The sequence below is a fragment of the Argopecten irradians genome, chromosome 2, assembly GCF_041381155.1.
Source record: "Argopecten irradians isolate NY chromosome 2, Ai_NY, whole genome shotgun sequence".
Lineage (NCBI taxonomy): Eukaryota > Metazoa > Mollusca > Bivalvia > Pectinida > Pectinidae > Argopecten > Argopecten irradians.
Genome location: NC_091135.1, coordinates 2,848,486 through 2,864,619, shown reverse-complemented (window position 1 = coordinate 2,864,619; position 16,134 = coordinate 2,848,486). Strand labels below are relative to the sequence as shown.

Sequence of the window (16,134 nt, the reverse complement as noted above, 5' to 3'; positions counted from 1 at the left end):
GTGTTGTGTGTGTCCTGTGTGTGGATGTAGTGGTATGTGTCCTGTGTGTGGATGTAGTGGTATGTGTCCTGTAGTGTGGAATGTAGTGGTGTGTGTCCTGTGTGTGGATGTAGTGGTGTGTGTCCTGTGTGTGGATGTAGTGGTATGTGTCCTGTGTGTGGATGTAGTGGTGTGTGTCCTGTGTGTGGATGTAGTGGTGTGTGTCCTGTGTGTGGATGTAGTTGTGTGTGTCCTGTGTGGATGTAGTGTGGTCTGTAGGATGTATGTGTGTGTGTCCTGTGTGTGGATGTAGTGGTATGTGTCCTGTGTGTGATGTAGTTGTGTGTGTCCTGTGTGTGGATGTAGTGGTATGTGTGTCCTGTGTGTGGATGTAGTGGTGTGTGTCATGTGTGTGGATGTAGTTGTGTGTGTCCTGTGTGTGGATGTAGTGGTGTGTGTCCTGTGTGTGGATGTAGTTGTGTGTGTCCTGTGTGTGGATGTAGTGGTGTGTGTCCTGTGTGTGGATGTAGTTGTGTGTGTCCTGTGTGTGGATGTAGTGGTGTGTGTCCTGTGTGTGGATGTAGTTGGTGTGTGTCCTGTGTGTGGATGTAGTGTGTGTGTGTCCTGTGTGTGGATGTAGTGGTGTGTGTCCTGTGTGTGGATGTAGTGGTGTGTGTCCTGTGTGTGGATGTAGTGTGTGTGTCCTGTGTTGTGAATGTAGTGGTGTGTGTCCTGTGTGTGGATGTAGTGGTGTGTCCTGTGTGTGGATGTAGTGGTGTGTGTGTCCTGTGTGTGGATGTAGTGGTGTGTGTCCTGTGTGTGGATGTAGTGGTGTGTGTCCTATGTGGATGTAGTGGTGTGTGTCCTGTGTGTGGTTATTAACTTTGTGTCCTGAACGTGAATGTGGTGGAGTGGGTCATGTGTGTGGTTGTAGTGGTGTGTGTCCTGTGTGTGGATGTAGTGGTGTGTGTGTCCTGTATGTGAATGTAGTTGTGTGTGTCCTGTGTGTGGATTTAGTGGTATGTGTCCTGTGTGTGGATGTAGTGGTGTGTGTCCTGTGTGTGGTTATATTACTTTATGTGTCCTGAATGTGAATGTGGTGGAGTGGGTCATGTGTGTGGATGTAGTTGTGTGTGTCCTGTGTGTGGATGTAGTTGTGTGTGGTTCCTGTGTGTGGATGTAGTTGTGTGTGTCCTGTGTGTGGATGTAGTGGTGTGTGTCCTGTGTGTGGATGTAGTTGTGTGTGTCCTGTGTGTGGATGTAGTGGTGTGTGTGTCATGTATGTGAATGTAGTTGTGTATGTGTTCTGTATGGATGTAAATGTGTGTGTCCTCTGTGAATCTGGTGTTGTGTGTCCTGTGTGGTTGTAATTGTGTTTGTCCTCTGTGAATGTAGTGGTGTGTGTGTCCTGTAATGATATAATTGGTTGTGTCCTGTTTGTGGATCTAGTTGTTTGTGTCCTGTTTGGATTTAATTGTGTGTGTCCACAGTGAATGTGGTGGTGTGTGTCCTGTATATAGATGTAATGGTGTCTGTCCTGTGTCTGAATGTAGTTGTGTGTGTCCTGTGTGAATGTAGTGGTGTACCGTATGTGGATGTAGTGATGTGTGTCCTGACTGCATGTAATGTTGTCTGTCCTGTGTTTACGTGGTGGTATGTCCCTTGTGTGGATGTAGTTTTGTGTAGCCATTAATTTGGTGCCCCCGTTAGTCATGGGTACAAAGTTAATAGTTACTATTAATTTGTCGTCCACTACGTGTCTTTTATTTTACAATTTCTTACCGAAGGACCAACATGCAGTAACAACACCGACTCGAATGACATGTGGCATGTGGCACTTGTGAGGTTCTGAATGGAGGTCGGTTTTGCTGGGATAACGGCATCTCCTTGACCTAGCACGTCTTTTATTGGACAAAAAACCAGTATCAGTATCAGTAATTAGTATGAATTCACACCTTCTCGAATCGATTTAAACATGCTAATCGATGAAATCATCATTCAAATCTGCTAAATCAAACAGTAATCGTTACATGTAAAGATTTGATAATGACGTTCATGATAAAACAAGATTGATAATACAAACTGGCTATATTTCGCACTAGTTATTACAGCGCATTTGTATTTGACAGACGGTTGTGGGGTTTTTTATCCGATTTTTCACTGATCGATTAATTGGTTATCTGGCAGAAAACTCCAAACAGGAAGATATAAATGTAAATATTATTGATATGATTGATAGAATCTGTTATTCGTTCCCTTCATATTAGATTTATGAAAATCGTTTCAATTCTTTTATTGTTTGCTTGTGAAAAGAATCTTTTCTTCAAAAAAAAAAAAAAAAAAAAAAAAAGTTTATTCAATATATGCGTGTAAATAACAATGTTTTTCCTTTCACAGAAGAACTTCCATACCAATTTCCCTATTTTAATTAATTGTTTCAATTATGCACTTCCACCACTTTCACATTAATTACATATACAATCATTGTTTACACATTCATTAAAAAAATAAAATAAAAATAAACAAAGTTACTTTGTAGGCCCAATATCCGTATCTTTCTTAGTTTTTTCTTGATTTAGAAGAATGTTGAAAAAAAATCCTGTTGTAAATCATGCATAGACAGGACTAAATCGAAGTCAAGATGAGCGATAATGATTCGTAATATTTCTTTAAAAATCAAATAAATATTAACTATCGCTAGGTGGGTCCCACTTAGTCAAACAAGCCGAAGTTAGCCGACAATGTAACGTCTTTGCCGAGAACGTCATGTGACTACTGTAACTACGTAACGTCTGTCCGAACTCTTCCGAAAACGGGTCATGAACTTTCCGACTTCCGTTCGGCAATACTCGTAACTTCTATGGCGACCAGTTTAAAATGAAGGCATGTTTACATGTATCGACTTTCAACAACTGCTGTACCAAAGTTATCAAAAAAACATTATGAATATTCTTTAATATATCTTAATTTTAACTACATCTACAAATACTAACAATATCGGAGTCGAATTTAACTTGAATTTTTGTTGATAGTTACGTATAGTGTGGCTTTAAGTGGGGGGGGGGGGAGTTCTTAATTGAAATAAAATTTTAATATTCGTTTACAGTTTTTTTTACATGTAATAATTTTAGAATATGTATCACATAATGTTACATTTAATTTCAAAACAATCATGAAGTAGTATTTAATATTATCACTAGAAGTCAGGTCGATATATATATAAAGTTAATATTTATATAAGGAACTCAGGCTAGTGTACTCGATAAGAGGAACATTAGCTGTATAATTTTAACAAACAGTCACCGTCCCAATTACACACGTGTTTTTCATTTACGGTCAAAGATTCTAATCTCGACAATACTGATCTAAAATCTGATATAAAGAGTACTTTAACATGGAATAAAGCTCATTAAATTTCTTTTACCTACCGAAAGCAAGCAAAGGTTTGCTTAAACCATCGTACTCATTTTAAAGATGTTAAAATTCTGTTCAACCTGTTCGTTGAAGTACATTATGTATCATTGGAAATGTACTATAACCTTTCGATATTACCACCAAGTGCAATTACAAAGCGATCGGAGATGGATGTCTGTTATCTATTATTTTATTCTTTTTTCTCAATTATATACAATTTACAATTGTTACATAAAGTCTAACCAAAAATTCAATTAATGTAACCCTATCAATGCCCTTTGTTGTATCCATATTTCGATTTTAATATGGTCGCGATTTTTAAAATACCGATAATGGAATCAAATTATGAACAGATTTTACCTATATATGTAAGTTGCGTTTCTGATAAAAACTAAATATATGATTTTTATGGGAAAACAACGTGTTATAATACGTAAAAAGACATATTCGTTTTGTTTTGTAATGACTGCTGTACTGTTCAACTGTTAATAAGGTGGCCATATTGGAGTTACAGGAAGTAGGTACATTTTGCAATGGCTCCCGCTTTTAATATTATTTTGGTAGTCTTGGCTACTAACATGCCAAGTTTCATGTTTTTATTGAGATATGCATTATTGTATATTATTAAGTTATTTCATCACTTTGCTAAGTTTTACCTATGAAAATGGTGGCCATCTTGAAAAAAAAATCCGGAAGTAGGCACATTTTGCAATGGCTCCCGATTTTAATCTTATTTTGTTAGTCTTGACTATTAACGTGCCAAACGTCATGAGAGAGAGAGAGAGAGAGAGAGAGAGAGAGAGAGAGAGAGAGAGAGAGAGAGAGAGAGAGAGAGAGAGAGAGAGAGAGAGAGAGAGAGAGTTTATTTTAATAAATGTATATAATTACCTAATTTATTGAAGTGTATGTATTTGTGATCACTCCCGATGCTGACGACTGAAGTTGTACTGATCTCTGTTCTTTTCTCGTTGTTTTACTTAAAGTTCATCATATCCCGTGCCTTGGTATCTTTCTCCTGTCAATCTGTTGCTTTCTTAATTACGTTTCTCTTCGTTCGCCAGTTCATATTATAAATAGGAAACGACAAGGAGGAGTGAGGGGGTTAAAACCTATTACAGTCAGTTATATACTGTTGAGTGCTCTGACATATTGTAATGTTATCTTCAAGAGATAAATCTGGACTTCCATGTAGTAAGCAGCTGCAGGTCTAAAGGAATGAAGTTGTTTAAAGTTCGAAATAATTGAATTGTCTGGTCAACGTAATTATAACATGTAAAGAAGAAGTGATGGGCATCCTCAATAGGATGCCCACGTTGGCATTGCTGGTAATCTATTGAATTAGAGCGAAATAAATCATTTGTTACCATTGAGTAGACATAGTTGATCTTGATGGGGAATAGAAGTGGAATGTTATGGATATGTTAAACATTATGTGCAAATTTTCCACCTTTTATTGGACGATATAGTTTAATCAGATAGGAACTTTTTTTAGATTTTCCATTAAGATATGACGTTTTTGCGTCCCGAAATGGTTTCATTTCTTTAGAATCTATACATATAATAACTTTGCATTTGAGTGCAGAATTAGTTTATTTTGCTTTTCTATGTGTATGTTGTTCGTTGTTGTTGTGGAGATACCAGAAGGTTATTTAATGATGTTGGATAAATGAAATTTTGTCATTAGTATACCAAGATGGCAGTGTTGATGTAGATTGGTGATATTGATATTTATTGATATTTATTACTATATCCAGTAAGTATTTATAGCTTCATCAAGTCCAGGAATTGTAAGTGATCGTGGTAAAGATCATTAACTAATCGTCATAGTATGTATATGTTGGTATATCAAAATAATGGAGTGTACCTGTTTAAGAATATTTTAAATATGATCTAATCAGATATTTATATAATTCATGACAATATCATCCAATCTTTTTGTAAAATATGCCTAGGATCAAGGTAGCTAATTAGCAATATAATTTACCCGGAACATTTCTGCAGTGCACTCTGATCATACGCAATTTTACATGCTTTTATCCAACGTGCGTGGATCTCTATTCATATGACAAACAAACTTTAAAAAATGCTTATATTGTTACCAGACACGATTTACGGTGGTTATACCAGAAAAAATATCCGTCCATTCTATAAATACATTTCTACATTATTTTTGCACCGTCGCTATATAGAATCTGATAACTTCAGTTGCCCAATTCCGGATCCCCTGATATCAGTGAGAAAATAAAGAAAACAAATCTGAAATTGAAAAGTCATTTATTGATCTACTAGTTTCATGCAGTAACATTGTCCAGAATATCATCAGTACCACGCTTAAAGAGGACATGAATGATTTTAGTTTATATTCAGCAATCACATCGGATATTGAATAAACTTGGTTGCTTGACCTCGTCCTCGTTACGTCTATCTCAGCAAGGACAGCTATGAGCAATAGGCTTCAGGGATGATATGGCGTTGTTCTGGAAGTGACCCTCAGACGACGTTCCGTTGAAACTTCCTCTGGTGAAGAGGTACTGGGGTCTTTGATAATTGATGTCACGGTAGGCTATCCAGCTACAAGAAGAAGAGGGACATAATCAAACAATTAGTATCTTATGATAACAGTGATCTATAAATACATGAGTTTTAGCGAGTTTTTTTTGTGTTTTTATTTAAATTCTTATTTAGTATCGTTACACAAACACAAACCCATGCTATAAAAATGGATTTTTTCTTCAACATTCTAAGCGAAAGGAATATAATTGCATAGTAAATAGTTGATAAAGTAAATACAAAATATAAGCGAATGCGGGTGTGTGGGGTTACAACGCCTACAAAATGGCGATAATGTGAACACTGAAACAAAAAAAACTAAGGATTCCTACAGGTATTCAAATTAAGTGATTTGCTTTTAGAGCGCATTTAAATAAACATATATTGTATCTGAATCGATATTTTGTGTATACACTTACGCTCCGCTCTCGACGACCACAGAAGTGATGGTATCCTGAAAGTTAGTTCCGACGAGGTCTGCGTCAGCTTTATTAAATGTTTTCTGTTGTCCGGTAAAGGACGGTCCGGTATAGACAGTCATCTCTGGCTTTTCTGTGAAATCCTACAGACAAGTTTCAAAACTATTTGAAACAAAAACCAGAAGGACATTCCTCATAGACGCTTCGCGTCTATGAAAAAGAATGTCTGTCCGTTTTTTGTCTATGACTTCATAACCCCAAAAGATAGTGAGAATAATGCCTATGATTTAATTCAGATAACTCGCTCAGGTACTAATAAGGCATACATTTTCGCAATTTTAGTGACCTTTGCAATAAAACAAATTAAGTTGTTGTGCAATGGTATCTTATCCAATAATTCAGTTTGGCCAATGACTGTGCCGCTTTTAAAATCCCCTGCGAAAACGTTTTGTGTTTATGACGTCATAATACGTGACGTACAATTCTTTCGATTTATTGAAAAATAACCTCAAAGATCTAACCAATGGAGATCGGTGTAACATATGAAATTAGATTATATTTCCAGATTATTGTTAACTGCCTGATTTATAATAGATGACAAAGATTACTATTTTGTAAGATTAAGAACAAAAATCACTTGGATTTTGAACATAAAATCAATATTGCATTGCTGACAATATTAGCATGTGAATAAACTAATTCTAAGTAACTTTGCCAACGAGTTTCATAAAAGATCAAATTTGTTTTCAAACATGGTGAAAATCGGACGTGTTTAGTAGATTAAGTTATAATCCCAATGTCAATCAATTAATCAGTCATTGTTTTCTGACGCTGGTTATGACATAACGTCATAGTGGTCTTACCAGCAAAACGTTTAACAGTATCAGATAGTGGTGACGTAATAAGCTGTCTTTGCTTTTTAGCATTATCAAAATATCCTTTTGTTTTTCATAAAGATCCTAAAAAAATAATTCTCATTGTTCATATACATATAATTGTTTTATCTTTTTTGTTTTCACACTAAATCTGGCTCTCTGATTCGCTGACCAAGTTGACAAATCCGAGGATGGCGCAAAATCTGATGTTATCGTGACGTCACAATAGAAATATTTACGTTGCGTATTGATTTGAAAAAAAAATCCTTCGGAAAGTTTATGGAATCGTGTCCGTAAATTAATTTTATTTAGTAAGTATAAATTGGAAAGTGGAAAATTAATTGTAACTACTGAATTTACTATATTTAAATTTCCAGAATGAAATGGGTATGAAACAAATGTTGTTTGATACGCGTATTCACACAGTTTGCATTCAAAATTTCTTTTATACCAGAATATGATTTTAAAAAAAATAGTGATATCAATGATTAAGAAAACCTTGAAAGGACCTCTTTCACGAACAATGGAAATTTGCCCACTAACCAATTTTATTGAAATTAAATGTAATATGTAGCAATATAAATGCAAACCCTTGAAATACGTTTAAAAAAATTCAAAAGGTCCCAGGGGCCTGTGCTATGGCCAAATTAATGTTGCCCAGTAGAGGTGTATGACAGGATTCCCTTTTTGATCCAAAATGGTATAAAAATAATGTTGTATGTCATAAAACTGTTTTATTTTCTGAAGAGTATAAAAAATACATATTATGATCACAAATATGAAGGCGAAATATGACAAATAAAATTTTGGCTTCATTTTAAATACAGAAAATATCGAAATTTTGGGTGTTATTTTCGGCCATGTCAATAATTAACAATGGTGATTCACCCACTTTCAGTTTGAGTGCACCAAAAATATTTTCTAAAAAGTTGGCTCATTACCTGAAGTAAATATTATGAAAATTTCAGAAAAATTGTGGACCGGTAAAAATTTGTCGTTTAAAGGTTATAATATAGCATGGTCTATTTTTAGTAACGTTACATAATGTTAAGAATATGCTTATTTTGGATCATTTATCACGAATCTAACGGTGCAAAACATTAATGTATAATCCAATACTCATCTGTAACGCTTGATATGATTTCAAATTGATTTATTTAGTGATACTTCGTAGAAAAATTAAGTTTTACATAATCAAAATTACAAAACATTTGGGTGTTTTATGACCACAATAAGCTGTTTTGCATTTGAAGTAGCTTCACTAATATGTCCTGTTCTAATGATTTATTTTGTAATTGTAGAGCATATTTACAGTGAAGAGAGTGAATAAAATGGGATTCTGTAACTGTATGGTTTGAGAGGGAAGAGTTACCAGGTTACACGGGTCATGTTACAAACCTACAGTAGTTCAATTATTTGCAGGGCTAACACTTCTGATAAACATTTATGTTGATTCATGCTAAAAAATGTAAATCTCATCACTTTAACATATTATGTCGTTTTAGATTTTAAGTTTATTTTTTTTCGGGAAACTCAGTGATGTATCATTTCAGATTTAGATACATTAATGGCAAATACTTCTTTAAATTTGCAAAATAACTAACTGAATGTAGCAGTTTTAATAATGAAAATAGACGTTACCTGTAAGTAGATCATCAAAACTTGATTTATCTTTATTGTCAATAATCATATTTGAATTCCATGTTAGTATTATTATATAATTAGAAAATTAAACAGTTTTACTGAGTAATAGACACAAAAGAAACGCTTCGATCACAGTACATGGACATGGTGTATATCCCCGTGGTAAAGAGTGTGTGGCGATGAAACCGTTTTATTCAATACTATATAAACTGACTTTGAGTTTAGAATTATATGAGTTTTTATAGGTAAATGTAAAGTAATCCGTATGGACAAAAACATCTCTAAAAATCTTAATTGGCGGATATGGTATTAATCGTACAGAGATAATGGAGAAACAGTCAAACAGGAAATGAGAGTGTCTGATCAAACTGGAAATCATTTAGATGCAGTGTATTGCATATACTTTATGTTACTTAGCTTTGTGTCACGTATAAATTTATTTATTTGGATCCCCCTGACATGTATAATTCATGTTGTGATAACCAAATTTCTTATAAAATCATTTTTTTTACCTGAAATGATAAACCTTATGCCATTTTGATTGATAGTATGATGTGTTTACGATACAGAAAGCTAATTATGAAAAATAAAACTGTGGACCTCAAAAACTTTTGACTGTTTCATTAACCATAAAAGATGCTGTTATTTTTTTAACTGAAAAAAAAATTCTTAGTTAACTTTTACAGAATTCATGAAAATTCTAAAGAAAATTAAAAAAAACTCGAAATCAAACTTCAGTTGATTGATCACAAAATGTTCTGAACAATCTAAATATTAAACTGCTAAGAAATACTTATATAGTAAAATTAATACATTTTTGAACGAAAAAAAATCATATATCAATTTGTCTATGTTTTTTTTAAATAAAAACTTGTAATGGTGTGATTTGATGCCATTGCCAACACTTTGAAAGCGCAATATTTTGAAAAACAACAATATTATACATATATGCACTAATATACGGGATGTGTGAAAATTGGTAAAAACTTGATCCTCTTACATAATAATCTACTCCCACCCATTTTTTTCTGGATTTTGTTATTATTTTACTTTATATGCCTTTCAGCTGTAAATAAAAATAATATTTCTGAGAATGCAGTTGCAATCATCATCTAGCTTGAAAAGTGAATGATAATGCCCTAAAAATTCCGAAATACTTTGTTATTGTGATTCAATATTTTGATTATTCTACAATATATAGGTTATAAAATCATATATTACTTTAAATTTAATGTAACTAATGAGTATTAAATAAGATTAAGAAATTAGTTTCTTTGTTTTCTCAATTTTATGATTGAAAAGGGCCGTGGTGCAACCACGGTGTAATACTGCTAAAAATAGACCTTGCCTCATTAAGACCTTTAAACGACAAATTTACCGGTCCACAATTTTTCTGAAATTTTCACAATATTTACTTCAGGTAATGAGCCAACGTTTTAGAAAATATCTTTGGAGCACTCAAACTGGAAGTGGGTGAATCACCATTGTTAATAATTGACATGGCCGAAAATAACACCCAAAATTTCGATATTTTCTGTTTTAAAATTTACCAAAATTTTATTTGTCCCATTTTGCCTACATATTTGTGATCATAATATGTAATTATTTATACTCTTCAGAAAATAATACTGTTTTATGACATAAAACATTATTTTTATAACTTTTTGGATCAAAAAGGGAACCCTGTCATACACCTATACTGGACAACATTAATTTGGCCACAGCACAGGCCCCTGGGACCTTTTGATTTTTTTTAAACGTATTTCAAGGGTTTGCATTAATGTTGCTACATGTAACATTTAGTTTTAATAAAATTGGTTCGTGGGCAAATTTCCATTGTTCGTGAAAGAGGTCCTTTTATAACCATTGACACCACGTACAGATTTGCGTTACTTACCACTTCGATTGGTTTGAGATATGCCGTACAAAACTCGGGTAGATTTACAGTTTGTCCCTTCCCAAACCACATAAATATTTCCACCAAGGTTGCACTCCTTGAAAAGCAACCATCTGTAAAATATTGAAAATAATACGAATATGAAATTATACGAAATTCACAAAGAATATCAACCAACACAGTGCAACATACTATAACACAAAAGAAAATAATCCCTGTCATTTAAATGTAGATCAGTGTTCAGAAGCAGTAATGAACGCCGTAGATGACATTTTTTGGGGTTTTTAATACAATGAAATCTAGAGTTTTATCATGCCTTGGCATTTCTAGATATGTATTAATGTTATTATAAAGCCACAATGAGTCAACATGTTACATGCCAAAATTATAATTCTAGAACGTCAGACAACAAGTTATAATTATGATATTAATATGTAATTATATTACTTTGAATGATACAATACTTACACCCCACGAGTAACCTTAACGGAAGAAACTTTCTGAACCCAGAGATGGTCAAATCATATATAGGTCCGGAAACATCCTTCAGGGCACCTTCACAATCACGTTTGTCGTAGATGGTTATCTGGGAATAGATTATAATTTCAATAATGTGTTGAAAAGCATTATTTTGTTTTATAGTATTTATATCGAAAGCATCGCAGTAGATTAAATAACTCTGAAAAAAATGACATCAAAGTTGAAGCAGTTTAGATGCATTTCATATAGCAAATGGTCATCAATGAACACTAAAATTGGTATTATAAGGTAGCTTCTTAATTGAAAGCGGAAAGAAAGCATGCAGATTAAAAACATTATATATGCAAAAAGGTAAAGCGAATAATCGGTGTTAATATCAACAGATGTATTAAAATCAGGATTGTCCAACACATCATATATTTTAAATCATCATTGTTTATGATTTTATATCAACTATTATTATGATTGAAGCAGTTCCATTGGTAAGCAAAGTTAGAGAGATCACCCAGTAAGAGAGAACCCAGCGTTCAGTTTATGAGAATAGTACGTGCTACATTTGTTTTTGATAATTGTTTGATATATTCGCTGCTGTCTGCATTATTCAATTAAAATTTATATATCCATATGAAACATGAACCAATTTTATTCATCATATCATGCTATGATAGTTATACAGTCTTTTATGGTCTCAAAAAGGTAATACTTATAAGAACGAAAATGTTTGATAATGAACGTTCAATTTAATAGTAAACAGCAAATATATGGTTTAGCAAGTGTCGAACGAACACATAAGTCTTTAAAAAGAAAAGAAACGTTTGGTATTTACTAAAGGTGTAACAGCTGATGGAGCACTCATTTTCGAAATCAGGTATGATCAGACAGGAAACAAAGGATTTTGGTATCTTTAGCTCTCTAACGGCTACCAGCAACAACTTGTGGTTTCTCAGGTGCGGTGCGGTGTGGTGTCCGTCTGGTAGTGGCCCCTTATATACTTTGTTACCCAAAGGTATATCCGGGACGCTGCGGATAAGGAAACACAAGTGGGCGGCTCGACAAAGATAAACATTCCTTTTGGAATCGAGTGGGTGTTTTAAAAAAACCCTTAAAACAATGGCACAGACCTGAATATATTACTTGTATGCAACAATATTCATGCAACAATCATATGTCTGAACAGTTTATACACCTAGCACATATTTAGGAGTTTTGCTTTCTGACGATTGGAAATGAACTCATCAATGTGACTTATATAGTATGCATACCAGAAAGCATTTTAAAGGATAAATATTAAAAAAAAACATTAACAAAAGATTTAGAATTTATTGTACCTATTTTAGAATATGCACATGTTTTATGGCATAACTCTACTGAACAGTGTAAACTTATGATAGAGTCTGTTCACTTAGGCGTAGCTAGGATTATTACGGGATTGCACAGAAGTACCTCCCATGATTTACGTTATAAAAAACTAGCTTGGGAATCTCCTCTGATCGGTGTCAAAATACTAACTGATTCTTATGTTTAAGATACTCCATGGCTTTGCTCCACAGCGTTTGAAAGCAATTGTACAACTCTCTGTTATATCAGCCTGAAAATGAGAGATAGTGCATCCACTAAGGAGGACAAGATATTTCAATATTCCTATGCGCAGAACTGCATGTTACTATACTAGTATTTTCCAAGTACTTTTAGGGATTTTTTTTTTCACTTTAAACTTTGGTTATCGAATGTAAATACTGTTGCACACTTAAAATACCACTTTTAATAATAATTAAGTGCAATCTGATATAAAAAAATACACATCTAGTCTAAATTCTGACCTATTTTGTGAAAAATAAGAGAGATTCTCCAAAGTGCTCTTGTGACCTTAGTGGTACTACTCTCGCCACTACATTTGTATATGTCCATTATTTAATCAATTAAGATCAACACTCAGTAGACAACCCTAATATTTCCCACTCGCATTTTTTAATAAAAACTCTATATTATATGGATGTGAGCATTGTGATGAAAAAAAAAGATACATTCTATTTCAATGTATATCAGAGTACATATCTGAAACTAAAATATATTTGTTTCGATTTTTTTCAGTGATAGGTTGGGGAGATACACTAATAATGATAATATTCATTCAAGATGTGTTATATTGAATGTTAAAATATTTTGTTGATAACTGTACCATATCGGATTTGTTTAGAGATAACTAATATAGGTTTTGCCTGATGCCAAATCATTTTGCATCTTATGTGCAAAAAAAAAGTTGAAATTGAAAATAGATCTAAATAAATAACAACGCAGTTTCTATTTTGAATTTCAATTGTCATATTTAATGTGATATTCAAACATATGATTATGAAAATATTTAAATACGTTTGATCACTGTAAGCAGTTGTTCATCACAATAATTAGTTCTCAATAGAAGCAAAATCTGCCGTGTATTGTCTTCATAATATGATTCGATATAAGTGTCACTAAAATGAATGCTTGGTTTTGATACACACAGTGTGTTTAATGTTTTTCCATACTAATCAATGATTAGATATAAGATAATAGAAATTAAATGAGGATAGAGTAATTAATAAATACCTTTTGATAAGAAGTTTTCCATTTTTGTTTTTTAAGGCACTGGGTTAATGTATCTGTGTATTCCTTGACAAGTACATTTAGTTCAGTCTGGAAAACGTCTCATCAACAGCCAGGGTCATGTAAGGACGACGTGCCAGGTTTGTTGGTGGAGGAAATCCGGAGTTACTGAAGAAAAATAATCGACCCAACGTATCATTTCTATATTTGTATGTTAAAAAAAATCCCCCCCCCCCCCCAAAAAAAAAACAGACAAAAAAAGAAAAAAAAAAGATAAAAAAAAGAACAAAATAACACAGGGAATGATCAATGAAATTTAGAGTTGCATGTACCCTATTTCAGTATTATGATTTTTCCCTGCGTTTATGTCTTATAAGTAAACGTATTTTTAATTTGTCGAAAGTTTTTGATAAAACCATATGCCCGGGATAATGTAACCTTTATTAACGTAGAACATTTACTATGAAGTATATCCGGCTTGTGTAGGGAACACGCGTCAACAACAATTAATAACACATTACCTGATACAAAGGGTTACATGTAAGGTAGTTTGTTTTAAAAATGATTATATGTTTTTTTCCAAATGCCAACTATTAAATTTACCTGTAGAAGTTACCTGTTGATACTTATTTGCATGCGTATTGATTAATTTTTATTTCAATAAGTATTAAGAATGAAGAATGGAGTAAAATACATTGTATGTAAAAATAACTTCAGCATACTGGCACTAGGTTGTTTTACTCTTTTATTATTGTTACGTAGGACGAGCGTCGAGTAGTTAGATGGGAAATGAAAACAAGGAATCTACAAACAATTAATCATTTATTTACATTAAACACAAATCATACTCACTCTCATTCCGTTCTACACCAAATATTCAGTATCTTAAGTCTCTGCTCCGTCACACTGAGTCACAAAGTCACGAAAAGTCACCAGCAACGCCAAGGTTCCACACGTAGCTACAATTGGCGTCGGCCCACTAAGGGAAACAGCATCTCCGACCACAGTCGGAGCGTAGTAATATCTGTAAGTTCCACACAGGATACTCTAATGTGATAAAGTGGCAGATACCTCAATGTAACTGTGCCACAAATCCTGACGCAATGTCAGCGTCGCAACGTGGACACAATCCGTGTCATCATAACATACTCCTCGGTGGTCTGGCCCTTGGGGTTCTGATGGCTGACCTTCCTGGATGAGGGTCCTGACGCCCATACTCCCTTGTAAATTGGCTAGGCCCTGGTTGAGGTTATGTCCTCCTCCTGGTCATGTGACCGTCACTTGGAGCTTAAATGAATAAACAAATCAACTAATACTTGCACACAACTCAATATGCACCTAAGTCAAAACTTGGTAATCATTTTAACAAAATAGCAGAAAATTATTACAAAGAAAACCCTAAGTTATTTCCGAATAACATAAGATATGTTATATTACAACATCAAGAATGGTATGTTTAATAACAGAATAGGTGCGAGGTCAGTATTCCTAAATAGCTATAACGACAATGACAACTGCAATATTTATCGACCATTCATGGCTTCCATACTTTTTCCACACACGCATACATTTCTCACCTGAGTACTTTACAAACCCATAGTACTGAATATAAGTTATAATATTGACCCAAACATATTCATATAGCTTATTCAAAGATGTATATATCAAAATACAGGACTATATTCAACACTAACTACTCAAAATACACATGGCAAATCACAATAACAATGTTATGCATGACTGACCCGCACGTTCTAACGAATGTTTACCAATGATATTTTTCAGGTATAGGGCTACAAACAAAGTCAAATTAGAAAAAGAATGATAGATATAGACTTACCACAGTCTGTCATCTGTGCCTGAATCGGTATAAAGCTGTTATCACAGCATATAAGGCGTAAATCACCCGTGCACAACTCTGCACGAATTCACGTATCCGCCATGAACTCGGACTCACCTCGGTCACCCACCCTAGTACGGCGGCCCATACGGAACATAGACAAGACGATGCGACAACACGTAAACGAATATATACATACGACGTGACAAAAACCCACCTTTCCGAAAAAAGTGGTACACTTTTTCCAACTTCCACAGAGTATTTTAGCTCAGAGTCTTCTCAAATAATCAGCACCAACGTTGTCCACTCCTTTGATTGCTCGGATCCTGAATCTGTAAGGCTGTAGGATCAACGGCTATCGCATCAATCTGGCATTTGCTGTTCTCGACCTGTGTAAATAGGTCAAGGGCTGGTGGTCTGTTTGCAGGATAAACTCTCTTCCATACAGGTATG

At 34.0% G+C, this 16,134-nt stretch overlaps 1 protein-coding gene across 1 annotated transcript; it reads right to left on the bottom strand.

Moving 5' to 3' along the window:
* Window positions 1-5,692: 5,692 nt before the first annotated feature.
* LOC138314138 (beta-crystallin B2-like) lies at window positions 5,693-15,849 on the bottom strand. The gene is made up of 7 exons (XM_069254314.1): window positions 15,682-15,849; window positions 13,845-15,128; window positions 12,085-12,278; window positions 11,247-11,364; window positions 10,779-10,891; window positions 6,363-6,505; window positions 5,693-5,964 (listed from the first exon to the last, which is right to left on the bottom strand). Exons 3-7 carry the CDS (start codon window positions 12,112-12,114, stop codon window positions 5,820-5,822), a joined length of 549 nt encoding a protein of 182 aa, XP_069110415.1. The 5' UTR covers window positions 12,115-12,278; window positions 13,845-15,128; window positions 15,682-15,849; the 3' UTR covers window positions 5,693-5,819.
* Between the last annotated feature and the right edge of the window lie 285 nt (window positions 15,850-16,134).